The sequence below is a fragment of the Dasypus novemcinctus genome, chromosome 13 (assembly GCF_030445035.2).
Source record: "Dasypus novemcinctus isolate mDasNov1 chromosome 13, mDasNov1.1.hap2, whole genome shotgun sequence".
Classification (NCBI taxonomy): domain Eukaryota; kingdom Metazoa; phylum Chordata; class Mammalia; order Cingulata; family Dasypodidae; genus Dasypus; species Dasypus novemcinctus.
The window spans coordinates 15,630,285-15,648,690 of NC_080685.1; the positions used below are offsets into that span (position 1 = coordinate 15,630,285).

At 37.3% G+C, this 18,406-nt stretch overlaps 1 protein-coding gene across 6 annotated transcripts in view; it reads left to right on the forward strand.

The window, feature by feature from the left end:
* TARBP1 (tRNA guanosine 2 -O-methyltransferase TARBP1) overlaps positions 1-18,406 on the forward strand; it is a 90,985-nt gene that overhangs the window by 33,913 nt on the left and 38,666 nt on the right. For all 6 annotated transcript variants that reach the window (XR_011645356.1, XR_009188511.2, XR_009188512.2 and 3 more), the window contains exons 12-13: positions 540-712; positions 17,369-17,466. Coding sequence is in view for 3 of the 6 variants with exons in the window: in XM_023583001.3 (XP_023438769.2) it covers positions 540-712; positions 17,369-17,466 (271 nt within the window). In the remaining 3 variants the exon portion in view is untranslated. The remainder of the gene's footprint in view (positions 1-539; positions 713-17,368; positions 17,467-18,406) is intronic.

The window sequence follows — 18,406 nt, forward strand, 5'->3', positions numbered from 1 at the left end:
TAATGATGAATTCTCACCAGACTGTAATTGTTGTGAAAAGCAGTTCATTTGGTTGTATATTTGCATGATATACAGTCAAATTGATTTATATCAAATCTCTTGTCTAGAATAAAGGGGTAGTAATAAAGTTGGCCATAGCAGTTTTTCATAAATCTTTAGTTTATATTTTTAATTTATTGTCTCATTTCCTTGACTAGCATACATTTTTTAAATAGAAGCAGGCTCTTACCATTTTATTTTGCAAATAAAATTGTATCTTGGATTTCATTAATATTTGTTCCTAGAGTTAAGTATAGTATGTTCTTCCTTGTGCTTTCCTAAGCTCTAGTGAATTTGTACACTCACTAAGAAAGCATAAACTGGAAGGTCAGTAAGAAGATTGAAAGATCAGTGCTGATAGGTGCTGGGTTTTGATCCATCCATAAGAGTAGTTTTGTCTCATTGAATCTATTGGCTAGTCATCTCCATACATTGTAGATGGCAAACAGTTTCTTTATGCTTTTGAAGTACTTGATTTGACCATGTCTTTTCATATCTAGTGAAAAGCAGAGAATACAGAATGTGTTAAGGATATTCTTAGATCCTCTTCTGGATGCCCTTATGAAGTTTGGTACAAATGCCTACATACCTTTGCTGAAAACTGACAGATGCCTCCAGTTGCTATTGAAGCTATTACACACTTCTTCGTTGAAAGGTTCCAGTGCCCCACATGGTGAGCATAAATAGTTTCTGTTGGTTTCTTGCTTGGTATTTCATTGGTGTTTAAAATGAGAGGAAAGTCTGATCTTTTAAGATAAAGGGATGGCTTCATTCATTCAGCAAACACTTACTGAGAATTCCTGGTGATGGTGTTCTCTAAGGAGCAGGCGGTACAATGGGAGAGGAGCATTCCCTCTGCCTTCAGGGAACCTTTATTGGTTAATATGATTTTTAAATGTGATTCCATTTCCTTTTTTTTTTTTTCTTTTTGATTTCCATACTCTTGAAATGATCACTATTTTTTATGTTTAAGCAGAATCCATTTCTAATTGTAATATGCTAGATGCTGGCAGAAAGTAAGCTAAAGCTTGAGAATGGCAGTAATTTTATAATTACTTATTTTTAATTATGTTATTATCTGAGTGCATTTTAAATAGGAAATATTTCATGCGGGAAGTATAGTGGTAATAGATGGAAACATTGAGCTCTTTCCTCAAACTAAGAGAGATACCAAACAGCAGTTTAATGAATACCCGGCAATTGAATACCCGTGGTCATTAGCGATGACAGTGTTGATAGGTGAGCCTTATTCCCTATCCCTTCTGGCCACCTTCATTTGGAATTCCAGCAATTTACTACTTAAAAGTTTTAGAGACACATTGATATTGGGTTAAACCTGAGAATAACTTTGATAAGATTAGATTTTGATTAATGCATATAAAGTATTGAAGATAGTTCTCAAGTTCTAATATTTTTGATCATGGTAGCAGAACCAAATGTTATAAACATAACAGCAATTTTTTTCCCTTAAGAATGGCTGACAGTTTATTAAGGGTTTCACATATCCACAAAAATAAGAAAAGTAAAAAACCAAATCCTAATTTTCCAACAGCCAAACTGGTTACAGTACAGTATGCCTATCTGTCACCTGCAGAATCCTCTGTACCATGTAAGGAACAAATCAAAGAAAAAGTCCATTTCTCAAGAATCATTGTTAACAAGATGAGTTCAGTAATCCAGGATATATAAAAGTCTTCTGTGATTTAAAAGGGAAAAAATAAACAACAATAAACCCCACAAAACCTAAATAAACAGTTCATAGAGAGACCAAGAAAAAGCGTTGATAAACATTAATTGCCATGGTTTTCCCTTACATGCAATGCATGCATTTTTAAATCTCAGAGAAACAAAAAATTTTGTAGCACTAAGTTTGTTTTTTACATGCATGCACATGAATATGTATCTTTTATTATATGTATTTTTTTCACACAATGTTAATCTATAAAATGACATCCAAGTGGATGATGATTGTTTTTGCATTTTTCCCTATGTATTAGTCATCCAAAGGGGGTCCTGATGCAAAGTACCAGAAATCTCTTGGTTTTTATAAAGTGTATTTATTTGGGGAAAAAGCTTACAGATACAAGACCCTAAAGAGTACAACTTAAGGTACCATAAGAGATACTTCCTTACCCAAAATCTGCTGCCATGTGCTGAAGCACGAGCTCTGCGGGGGTTTAGCCCACCTCTTCTGGTTCCATGGGCCCAGCTGCTTTCCCCTCAGCTGTAGGCTGGAGGGCTCTTTCTTGCCAGGCCTTCTCACCTGCTCAGGGCTCTACTGTCTTCATCTGCATACTATCAGGCGAATGGCTCAAATCTCTCAGGGTCCCCAGGATCAAAGTTTTCTCCTCTGTTGTGCCTATGGAGCATTCTCTATGCCCATGTCTCTTTTTCCTGTGTGAGTGTTCGTAGCCCACCAAGGGGGTGGGTTCTCTTGAGTTATGCTCTACTGATGTGGTCAAATCAAAGCCCTAATCTTAATTTAATCAAAGACATCTTAGCTAAATCTGACACAGAAATGGGTATCAAGCCCAGAGGAACAAACCAGTATCCAAACATAATCCATATCTCTTTTTGGAATTCATAAGTAATATCAAACTATCAACACCCTATTTAGATTTTTTAAAATGCACAGTCAAAAATTAATATCCTGCTCTTAAACATACAGAAGACAAGGGGAATTTAAAAAAACATAAAATTTGGCCTATGGTGAAATATTTTATCTGATCAGAAGTTGAAGTTACAGTGTCAGCTGCAATATGGCTAGTAAATCCTACACTGCTCTGTCACTCTGAAAACAAGGTCTTGTTCATCTAAATTTAATGAGCAGTCTGGGATAGTTTGGTATCCTTGTATAGGTTTAAGTGACAAGAATCTTTTCCAGTATGTTCCAAGGGAAGAGGGCCCTTTGATATAAATATTCAAGAGTTTTCACTTGTTCTGTTATGTTCTATTATTACTGTTTGCTGTTTCTGCTAAAGATGCCCCAAAATCATGAATACAAAGTTATAACATCCTGTTCTTCACTGCAGTTTTTCAAACAAAAACAGAAGCCACAATCAAATTGCTTTTTAAGCTATACTGTGATATGTATATTGTTTTATGTAAAAAGTAACCTAATCTGAAGAGATAGTAGAATTATAAAAAAAATAATTTTATAAGTGTCCTAAGAGAGTTTTGATTTGCAAAGTAAGTTAATTCTTACCATGTCATGGAATTCACTAAAATGTACATAATTTTAAGGAACCACTATGGGTTTGTCAATTCATGTGTAAAATGTACATGAAATCTGTGTAACTTAACAGAAGCTTAAATTGACAGTCCTTAGCACAGTTGATTGCTAGAACCATAGGTACTCTTTTCAAGTGTAATATAACTAATCCTCAACTATTCTGTGACTTTTTGTCCCAGTGTCCCAATAGAGGAGGATGTGATAGATATCCTCTGTTTATGTACTGTAATGACAAGCATTCCTCAACTTGTTTACAGTAATAAATTATCTAATGAATAGTATTCCTAGAATACGACCCTGAAGCTCACCTTTCTTAAAGTGTCTAATTGTTGTAATAGTATCTCCTGCATAGAGCTTGACCATTCTACTTGAGAGGCTTAGAGCTTACTTTTGGAGTACTGAACTGTGCAGTAATTTTTACATTTTAAAGATGTGTTAGTTTGCAGGATATGCTTTGAAATTATAGTAGTATTTTACTGGGGTTCCATTAAATGAGATACATATTTAGTATGGGGGAAAAAAGACAATTAAACAGGTACTAGTTCACCTGTAAGGAGTCTGTACATGTCTATTAAGAGGGCATTAAGGGAAGCGGATGTGACTCAACTGATAGAGCATCCGCCTACCATATGGGAGGTCCAGGGTTCAAACCCAGGGCCTCCTGACCCATGTGGTGAGCTGGCCCATGCACAGTGCTGATGCGCACAAGGAGTGCCATGCCATGCAGGGATGTCCCCCGCATAGGGAAGCCCCACGCGCAAGGAATGTACCCCCACAAGGAGAGCCACCCAGTGTGAAAAAGCACAGCCTCTCCAGGAGTGGCACCGTACACATGGAGAACTGATGCAGCAAGATGACGCAACAAAAAGAGACACAGGTTCCCGGTGCTGCTGACAAGAATGCAGGCAGACACAGAAGAACACACAGCGAATGGACACAGAGAACAGACAATGGGGGGAAGGGGAAAGAAATAAAAATAAATAAATCTTTAAAAAAGGGGGGGGGCATTAATATATGTTTTTTCGTTGTGCATTATTTTAAATCCTTGTAGTCAAAAATTAGTTTTCCTGCTTTTGAGCTTTGTAGAAATGTTATCTTACTCTAAGCAGTCTTCTGTATTTTTTTCACGTCATGTTTCTAAGATTTATCCGTATCCTTTCTTAGTTCATTATTTTCACTGTTGTATAATCTACTCTATGATGAAATGACAATTTATCCATTCTTCTGTGGCTGGATATTTGGGTCATATTCAGTTTTTTATTTTATATACAGTGCTGCTGTGAACACTTAATCTCCTGGTGCTTGTGTTGAGTCTTTCTAGGGGATGTACCCAGGAATGAAATTGCTGGTTCTTAGCCTGTCTGTTTTAATAAGATCATGCAGAAATGATTTTCCAAGTAGTTGTATATACATTTTACATTCTCATTTGCAGAATGTGAAAGTTCCCAGTGTTCTTCACGTTTATTTAATCTTAATTATATAAGGCATATGGTAAGAGCCAAAGAAATAGTGAATTTTGATAGCAGTTGACTTTCATATAACTGGTATTTTAAATTTAAATAGATCTTAATCCTGAAGGATTTCTTTGAGGTAGGAAGAGGGAAAACAGTTATTTTATAGATGACTGAATAGCCTAGGAATTAATTAACAGTACCAGGGTCAATGAACAAATTAATGGTGAAGTCAGAAATATGTAGGTATACTTACTACCAGTGAGTGAGATGGGGCTTTAGTTGTATGGTGCTTTTTTGTTTTGTTTTTTTTAAATATATTTTTTATTGAAATATTCATACATGAACATGCATAAACAATAAGTATAGTAAAGATTGTGAACTTACAAAATAAACATACATGGCACCATACAGGGGTTTCAAACATCACCCTTCCACCAACATCTTGCATTGTTCTGAAACATTTCTTATAAACTATGCAAGAGCATAATCAAAATATTGCTACTAACTGTAGTCCCTATCTTACATTTGGTGTATTTTTCCACCAACCCACTGTATTTTTAAAAAATACATTTTTACTACAGAGATTGTGAACTTACAAAACATTCATACATGTGTATAATTCCCATACAACACCCCTTCACCAGCACACCACACCATAGTGTTATATTTGTTACAGATCATGAGATAATAGTATCAGACAATTACCACCAACCATAGTCCATAGCATACATTTAGCATACTTTTTCCATATACCCATTATCGAACAGTACATCTTTGGCATTGATGCAAGAATATTGTAGTATTGCTGTTAAACCACAGTCTATAGGTCATACCAACTGTAGTTTTCCCATGCTTCTCCACATTCCCACCACCCTGCAGTAGTGATGTACATCTGCTCTAGCTCACAGAAGGACACTCTTGCATTTGTACACTTAACCACAATTCTCATCCATCTCTGGGTTCACTGTGTTTTTCAGTCCCTAGAGTATTCTTTAGCTTTCTTTCAATTGACATTTACTTGCCCAGACTAACCTTTTCAACCACAACCCCATTTATAAACTAGATGCTACTCACTGTAATGTGTTAGCATCAACTCTATCCATTTCCACACTTTTACAGTCAAGTTAATTAAAACTTCTACATACATTAAGCATCAGTAGTTCTTCTCAACCTTTCTCTTATCTCCTAATAACCTGTACTCTAGGTTTTAACTCCATGTGTTTATTCTTCGTATTTAGTTCATATTTAATGAGACCATGCAATATTTGTCCTTTTGTGTCTGACTTACTTTACTTAGTATAATGTCTTCATGATTCATCCATGTTATCACATATGTCCCAATTTCATGTCTTCTTACTGCAGCATAGCATGTATATAGCACATTTTGTTTATCCATTCATTGGTTGAGGGACATTTGAGTTGTTTCTATCTTTTGGCAATTGTGAATAACATCGCTGTGAACATTGGTGTGCAGATTCTGTTCGTGGCATAGTTTTCAGTTCTTCTAGATATATTCCTAGTAGAAGAATTCCTGGATCATATGGCAGTTCTGTATTTGGCTTCCTGAAGAACTGCCAAACTATCTTCCACAGAGGCTGCTCCATTTAACATTCCCAGTGAAGGAGTGTTCCTATTTCTCCACATTCTCTCCAGCACTTACTGTTGTCTGGTTTTTGTTTTTTTTTTAATAATGGCCATACTATGTACTGTTAGATGATAATCTCATTGTTTGATTTGTGTTTTCCTAATAGCTAGTGATATGGACCATTTCTTCATTGTGCTTTTTGGCCTTTTGTATTTCCTCCCTGGAGAAATGTCTATTTAAATCTTTTGCCCATTTTTAAATTGGATTGCTTGCTCTTTTATTGTTCAGTTGTATGATCTTTTTATATAAAAATGTAAATCAAACCCTTATTGGATATGTGGTTTCCAAATATTTTCTCTCATTGAGTAGGACGTCTTTTCACCTTCTTGATGAAGTCCTTTGAAGTTTGAGGAGGTCCCATTTATCCATGTTTTCTTTAGTTGCTAATGCTTTAGGTGTAAGGTTTAAGAATCGTCCATCTACCACCAGGTCTTGAAGATGTTTCCCTAAATTTTCTTCTAGGAGCTTTATGGTACTTGTTTTTATATTTAGATCCTTGATCCATTTTGTGTTAATTTTTGTGTAAGGTGTGAAATAGGGGTCTTCTTTCTTTGATTTGGCTATGGATATCCAGTTCTTCCAGCACCGTTTGTTAAATAGACTGTTCTGCCCCAGCTGGGTGGGTTTGACAGGCTTGTCAAAAATTAGTTGGCCAGAGATGTGAGCGTCTGTTTCTGAACCATCAGTTCATTTCCATTGGTCTGTGTGTTTGTCTTTATGCCAATACCATGTTGTTCTTACCACTGTAGCTAGGTAATATGATTTAAAGTCTGAAAGAGAGAGTTCTCCACCTTCACTTCTCTTATTTTAAGATGTTTCTGGCTATTTGGGACCGCTTACCCTTCCAGATAAATTTAATAATTGTGTTTTCCATTTGTTTAAAAAATGCTGGTCGAATTGTTTTTGGGATTGCATTGAATCTGTATATCAATTTGGGTAGAATTGACATCTTAATGATATTTAGTCTTCTAATCCATGACCATGGAATGTTCTTCCAATTATTTAGGTCTTTTAAAATTTCTTTTAGCAGTGCATTATAGTTTTCTGAATACAAGTGCTTCACATCCCTGGTTAAGTTTATTCCTAAATATTTGATTCTTTTAGTTGCTATTGTAAATGGAATTTTTTTTCCTAAATTCCTTCTCAGAATGTGCATTGCAGTTGTATAGAAACACAACTGATTTTTGCATATTGATCTTGTATCCTGACACTCTACTAAAATCACATATTAGCTCTAGCAGCTTTGTTGTAGATTTTTTGGGACTTTCTAGATACAGGGTCAAATCATCTGCAAAGTGTGAACGTTTGACTTCTTTTCTGATTTGGATGCCTTTTATTTCTTTTTCTTACCTGATTGCTCTAGCTAGAACTTCTAGCACTATATTGAACAACAGTGGTAACATTGGGCATCCTTATCTTGTCCCGGATCTCAATGGGAAAACTTTCAGTCTTTCACCATTGAGTACAATGTTAGCTGTGGATTTTTCGTATATGGCCTTCATCATATTGAGAAAGTTTCTTTTAATTCCTATCTTTCGTAGTATTTTTATGAAAAAATGATACTGTATTTTGTCAAAAGCCTTTTCTGTGTCAATCAATAAGATCATGTGATTTTTCTTCTTTGATTTATTAATGTGTATTATGCTGATTGATTTTCCTATGTTGAACCACCCTTGCATGCCTGGTATAAAACCCACTTGATTATGATGAATAAATTCTTTTTAATGTGTTGTTGGATTAGATTAGCAAGTATTTATTGAGGATTTTTGCATCTGTATTCATTAGAGAATAGGATCTGTAATTTTTTTGGTAATATCTTTATCTGGCTTTGGTATTAGGGTGATATTGGCTTCATAGAATAAATTTGGTAGCCTTCCTTCTTGTTCAGTTTTTTGGAAGAGTTTGAATAAGATTGGTATTAAATCTTCTTTGAATGCTTGGTAGAATTCAAGCATGAAACCGTCTGGTTCTGGGCTTTTCATTTTGGGGAGCTGGTTGATGACTGTTTCAATCTCTTTCCGTGTGATTGGTTTGTTGAGGTCTTCTGTTTTTTCCAGGTCAGTGTAGGTTGTTTGTATGTTTCTAGGAATTTTTCCATTTTGTCTGCTTTGTCTGCTTTTTTGGCATAAAGTTGTTGATAGTAGCTTCTTATGATCTCTTATTTCTGTGGGGTCATTAGTAATGTTCTCATTTTCATTTTTTTTGTTGTTGTTAAAGATTTATTTTTTATTCACCCCCCCCCCCCCATTCACTGTGTGTTCTTCTGTGACTACTTCTATCCTTATAAGCGGCACTGGAAATCTGTGTTTCTTTTTGTTGCGTCACCTTGTTGTGTCAGCTCTCTGTGTGTGCGGCACCATTCCTGGGCAGGCTGCACTTTATTTCCTGCTGGGCTGCTCTCCTTATGGGGCACACTACTTGTGCATGGGGCCACACTGGGGACACCCCTGCGTGGCATGGTACTCCTTGCACGCATCAGCACTGCACATGGCCAGCTCCACACAGGTCAAGGAAGCCCAGGGTTTGAACCGCAGACCTCCCATTTGGTAGGTGGACACCCTATCCATTGGGCCAAGTCCGCTTCCCTCATTTTCATTTTTTATTTCATTTATTTGTATCTCCTCTTTTTTTTTTTTACTAGTCAGTCTAGCTAAGAGTTTGTTGATTTTGTTCATCTTCTCAAAGAACCAACTTTTGGTTTTGTTAATTCTCTCTATTGTTTTTTTCTTATCAATTTCATTTATTTCTGGTCAAATTTTTAAATTTCATTTCTTCTACTTGCCTTGGGATTAGTTTGCGGTACTTTCTCTAGATCCTCCAGCTATGTAGTTAGGTCATTGGTTTTAACTCTTTCTTCTTTTTTAATTTAAGCATTGAGGGCTATGAATTTTCCTTTCAACACTGCTTTTGCTGCATCCCATAGGTTCTGATATGTTGTGTTCTCATTGTCATTCGTCTTGAGATATTTATTGATTTCTCTTGAGATTTCTTCTTTGTCCCACTGATTACTTAAGAGTGTGTTGTTTAATCTCCATGTATATGTGAATTTCCCCCTTTTTTGCCACTTGTTGATTTCCAACTTTACTCCGTTATGATCAGAGTAAGTGCTTCACATAATTTTGATTTTGTTCAGTTTGTTGAGATTGCTTTGTGACCCAACATATGTTCTAGCCTGGAGAAAGATCCATGAGGACTTGAAAAGAATGCATATCCTGCTGTTTGGGGTGCAGCGTTCTGTATATGTCTGTTAGGTTTAGTTCATTTATCATATTCAAGCTCTCTGTTTCTTCATTGATCCTCACCTAGATGTTCTGTCCAATGCTGAGTTTGGTGTATTGAAGTCTCCAGCTATTGTTGTAGAGATGTCTGTTTCTCCCTTCAGTTTTGACAATGTTTGCCTCATGTATCTTGGGACATCCTTTTGGCTACATATACATTTATGATTGTTACTTCTTTCTGGTGACTCATCCCTTTTATTAATATTTAATGTCCTTCCTTGTCTCTAATAAAAGTTTTGCTTTTAAAGTCTATATCATCTGATGTAAGTATAGCTGTGCCAGCTTTCCTTGGTTACTGCATGTGTGGAATATCTTTTTCCAACCTTTCACTTTCAGTCTATTGGTATCCTTGGGTCTAAGGTGAGTCTCTTGTAGACAGAATATAGATGGCTCAGATTTTTTTATCCATTCCACTAGTGTGTGTCTTTTGATTAGGGAGTTTAATCCATTAACAGTCAGTGTAATTACTGTAAAGGCATTTCTTCACCCATTTTTCACCTTTGGGTTTTATATGTCATATTTTATTTTCATCAGTCTTTTGACACTTTTGGTTACTGTTACTGATATAGTCTTCACTTCTAGACTCTCTTCCAAACTTCTCTCTCCCTGTCTTTTCTTTTCAGGCTGTAATACTCCCTTTAGTATTTCCTGCAAAGTTGGTCTTTTTGTTACAAACTCAGTTGCTGCTTATCTGTGATATTCTTATCTCACCCTCATTTTTTAAAGATAACCTTCCCAGATTTAAGATTCTTAGCTGGCAGTTTTTCTCTTGCAGTATCTTAAATAAATTATACCACTTCCTTCTTGCTTCCTTGGTTTCTGATGAGAAATCAGCACTTAATCTTATTGGGTATCCCTTATATATTATGCATTGCTTTTCTTTTGCTGCTTTCAGAATTCTCTCTTTGTCTTTGGCATTTGATATTCTAATTAGTATGTGTCTTGGAGTTGGTCTGTTTGGATTTATTTGGATGGGAGTATGTTGTACTTCTTGGACCCGGATATCTATGTTCTTCAATAGGGTTGGGAAATTTCAACCATTATTTCTTCAAATATTCCTTCTGCCCCTTTTCCCTTCTTTTCTCCTGGGATACCCATGATACATGTGTTTGCATGTCTCTTGCTGTCATTTAGTTCCCTGAGACCTTTTTCAATTTTTCCCATTCTTTTCTTCATCTGTTCTTTTATATGTTCACTTTCAGAAGCCATGTCTTCAAGTTCACCCATCCTTTCTTCTGCCTCTTCAAAGCTGCTGTCTAGTGTATTTTTAATTTCATGTATTGCACCTTTCATTCCCATAAGGTCTGCTGTTTTTCTATGAATACTTTAAAATTCTTCTTTGTGCTCCCCCATTTAGCTACCTCATTGAATTTATTAAGGATCTATGTTTGAACATCTGTTTTTAGTTGTCTCAACTCCTTTATGTCACCTGCAGGTTTGTCTTGTTCCTTTAACTGGGCCATATCTTCCCATTTCTTGGTATGGATTGTAATTTTTTGTTGGCGTTTCCATGTCTGGCTGGCTAGATGTATTTATTCTGGGTGCAGTTTCTCCTTTTAGTTTAGGGATTTCTTGTCTTTTCTCCCTTGCTAGTTGTATAGTAGGAGTCAAGGATGTAGTTGGTGCTGTAAGCTGTGGAGGCTGAAGCTGCCCACATTGCCCCAAGAATTGAGGAAGCTTCTCCTACCTTTCTCCTCTGTTGGGTAGGGACAGAGCTGCAGCCATGTATAATAACCCAAGTTGGGCAGGATAGTTGCCCTGTCCTCTTAGGGCATGGGGTTGGATTCAACAGTTCAGTCCCTATAAGCCAAAAGTAACCGCCATTGTCTGGAGAGGTTGTGGAGACCCAGACCCCTCCTATCCTGTTGGAGGTGGGGGTGGATCTATCTGCATCGAGCAGTCCAGCCCATTCAGGCCAAAAGTGTCTTCCATTGCCTGGAAAGGCTGTGGAAACACAAGCCCCCTCCTTTCCTATTGGGGAGTGAGGGTGGATCCACAAGTACCCACCAGTCCAGGCTGTGTGGGCCAGAAGCACCTGCAGTTACCCAGAGAGGCTGGGCAAACACAGTCTCTCTCTTGTCCTAATGGGAATTGGGATGGAGCCACAGGTGTCCAGTGGTCAGGTTTGTGCAGACCAAAAGCACCTGCAGTTGTCCTGAGAGACTGAGGGAACATCAGTCCCCTCTTATCCTTTGGGAAGAAAGATGTGAAGATGGACTTGAAGGCACTCAACAAACCAGTTTGTGTGGGCTGTAAACGCCTGTTGCTGCCCAGAGAAGCCGAGGATACCTAGCTCCTCTCCTATCCTATAGTGGTGCAGGGATGCATCCCCAGGTATCCAGCTATTCTGTCTTTGTTGGTGGAGAACACCTGTGGTTGCCTAGACTACCTGGTGCAGGTCCCTCCAGCTTCCTCTCTGCTGGAGGTGGGGCTGGAGCCTAGGCTAGGGCTGTAGTCTGATTTTAGTGTAAAGAAGCCAGTCCCTACCTTCACTGGATTTTCAGTCAGCCAGGCTTCCCCTCATGCCGGGGGCGGAGTCAAAATGTGGCTGCCAGACTCTTTCCACCTTGGATAGGCTCAAACCCTAGCTGTTTCTAGGATACTTTAGCCAGCAGTCTACTAATCAGTAGCTGAAGTCAGTGGACAACTGTCCTTCCTCCACTGTTTATGGGAAACAGAGCTTCTAACTCCAGCCACAGAATAGCTCCTGAGGCAGCTTGTGCCACTTAAGTAGGATAGACACTAGCCTCTGCAGTGGGCTTACAGTTTCACAGTGAGGTGGTGCAGATCCCACTAGCTTCCTGCCAGAGGTGGGGCTGGCGTTTAAGCTAGAGCTGCAGCCTGATCTGGGTGAAAAGAAGCTGGTCTCTACCAACACTGTGATTTTCAATCAGGCCTGCTTCCCCTCGTCCCAGGGACAGAGTTAAATGGTGGCTACCAGCCTCTTTCTGACCTGGACAGGCTCAAAGTTTAGCTGTTCCTGGGATTATACTTTAGCTTGCCAAATTTACTAATCAGTAGCTGAAGTCAGTGCCACATTGTGTCTCTCTTCCCCATCTTTTGGGAAATGGAGGTTCCAATTCCAGCCATGGAATAGTTCCTGAGGCCATGGGCACCAATCTGCACAGCATGGAGGGCTCTACTCATGAATCCTCTCTGCAGATGGGCCGCCGCCTCCTTCCACTCCTTCAGTGATGTTGCAGGATGCTCTTCTGGTCTCCTGGGCCCCCCAGACAGGTGCTTTAGACAGCTCTGGGTGATTACTAACTGCCCTGTAGCACGAGATGAGTCCAGGAGCTCCTTACTCTGCTCTATCTTGGCTTCCTCCCCCATATGGTGCTTTCTAAAGGAAACTCCAGCTTTTGGGGTCTTTTAAAAAGTTAAGGTTATTTAATTTTTAATGTTTTATTATGGAAATTTTTAGATATACACAAAAATTTGTTCAAGTTTTGACTTTGATATTGTTAAGGTGTTTGTTTAATAGGAATGGTGAGAGTGGACAACTTTGCCTTGTTTCTGATATTAGGGGGAGAGTATTCAGTCTTTCACCATTAAATATGATGCTAACTGTAAGTCTTTTGTAAATGTTTTTTACCAGGTTGAAGAAATTCCCCCTCTATTCCTGTTTTGCTGAGAGTTTATCAGAAATGGATGTGAATTTTGCCAAATGCTCCTTTTCCATTAGTTGATATGATGGGGTATTTTTTATTGTGCACCTGTATTTTTTGAATTGATTTTCAAATATTGGACCTTGAATTCTTGGGTTAAGCCCTACATAGATGTGATATAGCTTTTTGTATTTTTGTATATTGGTGGATTCTGTTTGCTAATATATTTGTTGCAGAATTTTGCATCAGTTCATGAGTGATACTGGCCTATAATTTCCTGTTTCCTTTTTTTTTTTCTTACATCTTTGGTTTTGGTATTAGGATAATATTGGGTGTAATATTCCTGTTTTTCTTTCTGATAGTGATAATTTATGCCTTCCTCCCACCTACCCTCCCTTCCTTCATAAGTCTTAGAAGTAGCTTTTCAGTTTTATGAACCTTTCAAACAGCCATCTTTAAGTTTCATTGATTTTTCTCTGTTTTCAGTTTCTTTGAATCCAGCTTTTCATTTGCTCCTTTCTGTTTTCTTCTGGTTTATTTTGTTCTGTATTATTATTATTTTAAGGTAGAAGCTTACATTATTGATTTGAGACCCTTTTTCTTTTCTAGTATGTTCAATTAATGTTATAATTTTCCTCTATGTTCTACTTTAGCTGCATCCTAAGATTTTAGATAGGTTGTATTTTTAGTTCATAATATTTTCTGCTTTTGAGACTTTCTCTTTGATCCATGAATATTTATAGATGTCTTTGGAGATTTTCCTGTTACCTTTTTACTGCTGATTTCTAATTTAATTCTGTTGTGATCAAAGAGTATATGTGGTATGATTTCAGTTCTTTTGAATTTGTTAATGTGTGTCTTATGATCTAGGATATGGCCTATCTTGGTGGAATGTTCCATGTGCATGTGAAAAGAATATGCATGCTGCTGTTGTTGGGTGGAGTGGTCCATAAATTTCCATCATATCTAAGAGTTTCATGATGTTTTCCAATTCTTCTATATCCTTGCTGATGTGTTTTTTACTCCTTTCTATTACGAGACAGGAGTGTTGAAGTCTCCAACTATTGTTTTGGCTCTGCCTCTTTCTCTTCTTAGTTCTGCCATTTTTGCTTCCTGTATTTTTAAGTTCTCTTGTTCAGTGCATTTATATTTGGGATTGTATGTTTTCTTGGTGAGTTAGCTTTTTAAAAAAATCATTATGTAATGTTCCTTTTGATCCCTGGTGATTTTGTTTGCTTGGAAGTCTTCTCTCTCTCTGATAATAATATGACCATTCCTACTTTCTTTTGATTAGTGTTTGCATAGTATATTTTTCCCTAGCCTTTTACTTTTTCTCTCTTTAGATTATTATATTTGAAATTAATTTCTTACAGATGTAGTTGGGTCATGTTTTTTTTTTTTTTCAAAATTTTATTTTTATCCATTCTGATAACGTTTCTCTTTTAATTGGTATACACTATTTGCATTTAATATAATTGTTTATAAGTTTGGGTTTAGAACTCCCATTTTATTATTTGTATTCTGTTCCTTCCATTTTTCATTTCTCTATTTCCCCTCTTTTGGTTTCTTTTGGACAAATTCAGCATTATTCAATATTTCATTTTCATTTATCTACTGCCTTTTCCTGCTGTCCAAAGTTTTTTTAGTGATTGCTCTAGGGATTGCAGTATGTATACTTAACTTTTTACAGTCTTCTTAGAACTGATATTTTACCCCTTGAAATATAGAAACCTTACCACCTTATAGATCTCTTTACCCCTCCCCCTTCTGTTACAGTTGTCTTATATCTACATTCTTTGAAAATCCTATCAGTGTTACAGTTTTTGCTTTCAGTTGTCAAATAGATTTTGAAGAGCTCAAGAGAAGAAGATCCGGTTGTATTTATTCATATATTTATAGTTTCTGTTACTCTTCTTTCATCCCTAATGTTCCAAATTTCCCTATGGCATTGTACCCTTTAAGCCTAAAAAACTTTGTCACATTTATTTTTTCTGTTTTGGTAATTTTTATTGTATTTTTTGGAAGATACATAGCTCACAAAAAATATTACATTAAAAAAACACAAGATGTTCCCACATACTCCACACCCCACCCCACCCCCACTCCTCCCACATCAGCACTTCTTTCATCATTATGGCACCTTTGTTGCATTTGGTGAATACATTTTGGAGCACTGCTGCACTGCAAGGATGATAGTTTACAGTGTAGTTTACACTCTCTCCACTACTTTCAGTAGGTTACGGCAGGATATATAATGTCCAGCATCTGTCCCTGCAATATCATTTAGGACAACTCCAAGTCCCAAAAATGCCCCCACATCACATCTCTTCTTTATAGCATTTCTTTTAGAACAAGTTTCATGGCAATGAATTATTTTAGTTTTCCTTCAGTTGAGAATATCTTTATTTCACACCTTCATTTCTGAAGGATATTTTAACTGTATATAGAATGCTGTGTTGATCTTGATCTTTTCTTTCAGAACTTTAAAAATGTTGTTCTGCACCTGACAGTGGAACCCCAAGATGTATAAAGCAAATACTGACAGATTTGAAGGGAGAAATTGATGGTTCTATACTGATAGTAGGAAATTCTAATAGACCACTTTCAATAGTAGATAGAAGATCAATAAGGGAATACAGGACTTGAGCAATACTCTAAAATAACTAGAATACTTCACCCAACAACAACAGAATACACATTATTCTAGAGTGCACATGGCTCGTTCTTTAGGATAGGCCATATCTTAGGTCACAAAAGAAGTCTCAATAAATTAAAAAATATTGAAATCTTGGGAAGTGGATGTGGCTCAACTGATAGAGCATCCACCTACCATATTGGAGGTCGAGGGTTTGAATCATTTCCTTATTCTTTGTTTGCCTTGTAATCTTTTGTTATAAACTGTACATTTTAATATTTTAAAGTTAACTTTGGAATTTTTTCTGTGCCTTAACTTTGTATCCAGCTTGTGATAGGAAAGATTTCCTTGAATGCCAGGAGCTAACAAAAACAGTCAAGTGCAAAACGCACCTTTCACAGTCTGCAAATTGGCTTTGTGTAGGCTGATGCGCTCCTTCAGAGCTTAGCATTTCTACTAGTGAACCTGAAGATAAGCCCAAGGAGTAAGAGCAGGGTCCTCTTTTTTTTCTGAACTTGTGTCTCATCCTGGACATGTTCTTATGGGTTTAGGAACTTATCACTTTACAGGGATCCAAATATACCCACTTTTCCTCATTAATTAACCTTTCTGAGTCCCAGGGACTCTATTGTAGGCATTAAATCCTTTGCCCCAGGCCATTGTGGTTTGATTGTTTCTTACCCTGCTTTAACTGTCTGCGGACTGCTTTGGAGTGCAGAGCCTGAGGAGAGTGTCCTGGCTCAGCCATTCAGGCTGCACCAGGTGGACTGGCACAGACCTATGGGCACCCAGAGTGCACGTAGCGATTACGGTGCTTCCTCAGAACTGGGACCAGGGATCCACACTGAGAGGGCATGGTGGCAGAGGGGCCCTTTCAGGAAAGGTTGCCTCTTTCAAGTCGGTGTTTGTCCACTTGCTGCCACCCTTTAACTGTTTTCTGGAGCTCTGAGAAAAACAATGCTGTCAGTTTTGATAGTCGTTTGCAGATTCTGTGGTACCATAGAACCTGGAGGGTCTCACGCCACCAACCTGGTCCTGTGCTGCTGGCTTTGTGATGCTTCTATCTCCGATTCCAATCTGCAGGAGGACCCAAGGCGGGGAAAATGGGTTAGCCCGAGTTCAGTGTTACTCTGAATTCTGGTCTTCCTGAATTCATCTGCTACTTTTTTCTTTTCAGAGTTTTTAAGTGGCTTCTCTATCTATTCTGCCCAGGCTTTTTAGTTGGATTTTGTGAGTGGCATGTCCCTCTTCCATCCTACCCAGAACAGGACCTCCTGATTTTAATAAGTAATTATAGATTTCCCCATGGTATTAATGATTATTATATTACTGAAGTTCATTTTTGGTGATTCACCCATGCACTTTTTTTGTTCCATGCACTTAATATAGTTTTAATTTTACTAGAATGTCTGGTGTATTTTGTACCAAAGAGTTTATTTCTGTTGTTTTAGAGTTACGCTTTTTTCCTTCCATGTAGATGAAGTGTTTACTCTTCTTCAGAACTTCATAATGTCAACTACAGAGAGCATTTCTGAATTTATCCTCAGACGACTTACTATGAATGAGCTAAATAGTGTAAGTATGCACCGAAGAAACTTTTCCCTTGTTCTTTTCACCATTCATTTCACCAGTATTTAAGTGATTACTGACTGTCATGCACTGTATTAACTTGAAAAAAATTACTTTAATGTGATAGTTCCTTGAGAAGCAGACTTAGGAAGCAAAAAGGCTTATTAGCTTTTGGAGCAGTGGCACCTAGATTCCAATTCCATTTACTTTCATTAACTGTGACCTTGGGCAAGTTCTGCAGCTTTTATGATCCTTAGCCTCCTTATCTATTAAGTGGCAACATAGCATCTACTTACCAGGGTTTGGAGAGTTTCGAATGATATAACATATTTGAAGTTTTTAGCACATTCAAAGCATATCTGAGACCTATATCCAGAGATTCTGATTTTTCAGGTTTGGAAGGGGGCCTCAGTACTAATATCTATCTTTTTAAAGCTCCATCGGTGATTCCATAAAGTAATTAGGGTTAGGAACAAAAGGTCTGCTATGTAGAGGGTGCTCTGTGAGTGTACCTCCCCCCACCCCACCCCACCCCTGCCACTATCCATAGCATTAGTTCTTCTGAGAAATATTATTAAAGCTTTCCCTATTTCTTGAAGAATATTTCAGAACACTAGTTTTTAAAGAAATACCTATTCTTAGACTTTTTTGGTTGAAATCGGTTGAATGGGTTGTCAATAAAGCGAGAACCTATATTTAAAGAACTTTTTTAGACTACCCAGTTGAGTACATTTGTTTAATACTTTTTAAACAGGTGTGAAAATATAAAAAGTAAGTTTCATTTTGAAAGACTTGAGGTGTTATGATAGAAAGGCAAGGAAATATAATGAAAAAAAATTACCCCTGAAGTTGGAAGAATTTAGGTTCCTTAATTCTTACCTAGCAGTTATTAACAGCAGTTCTGGTGTACCTGAATTGCCAACAAGGCATTTAATAAAGAAAGTTT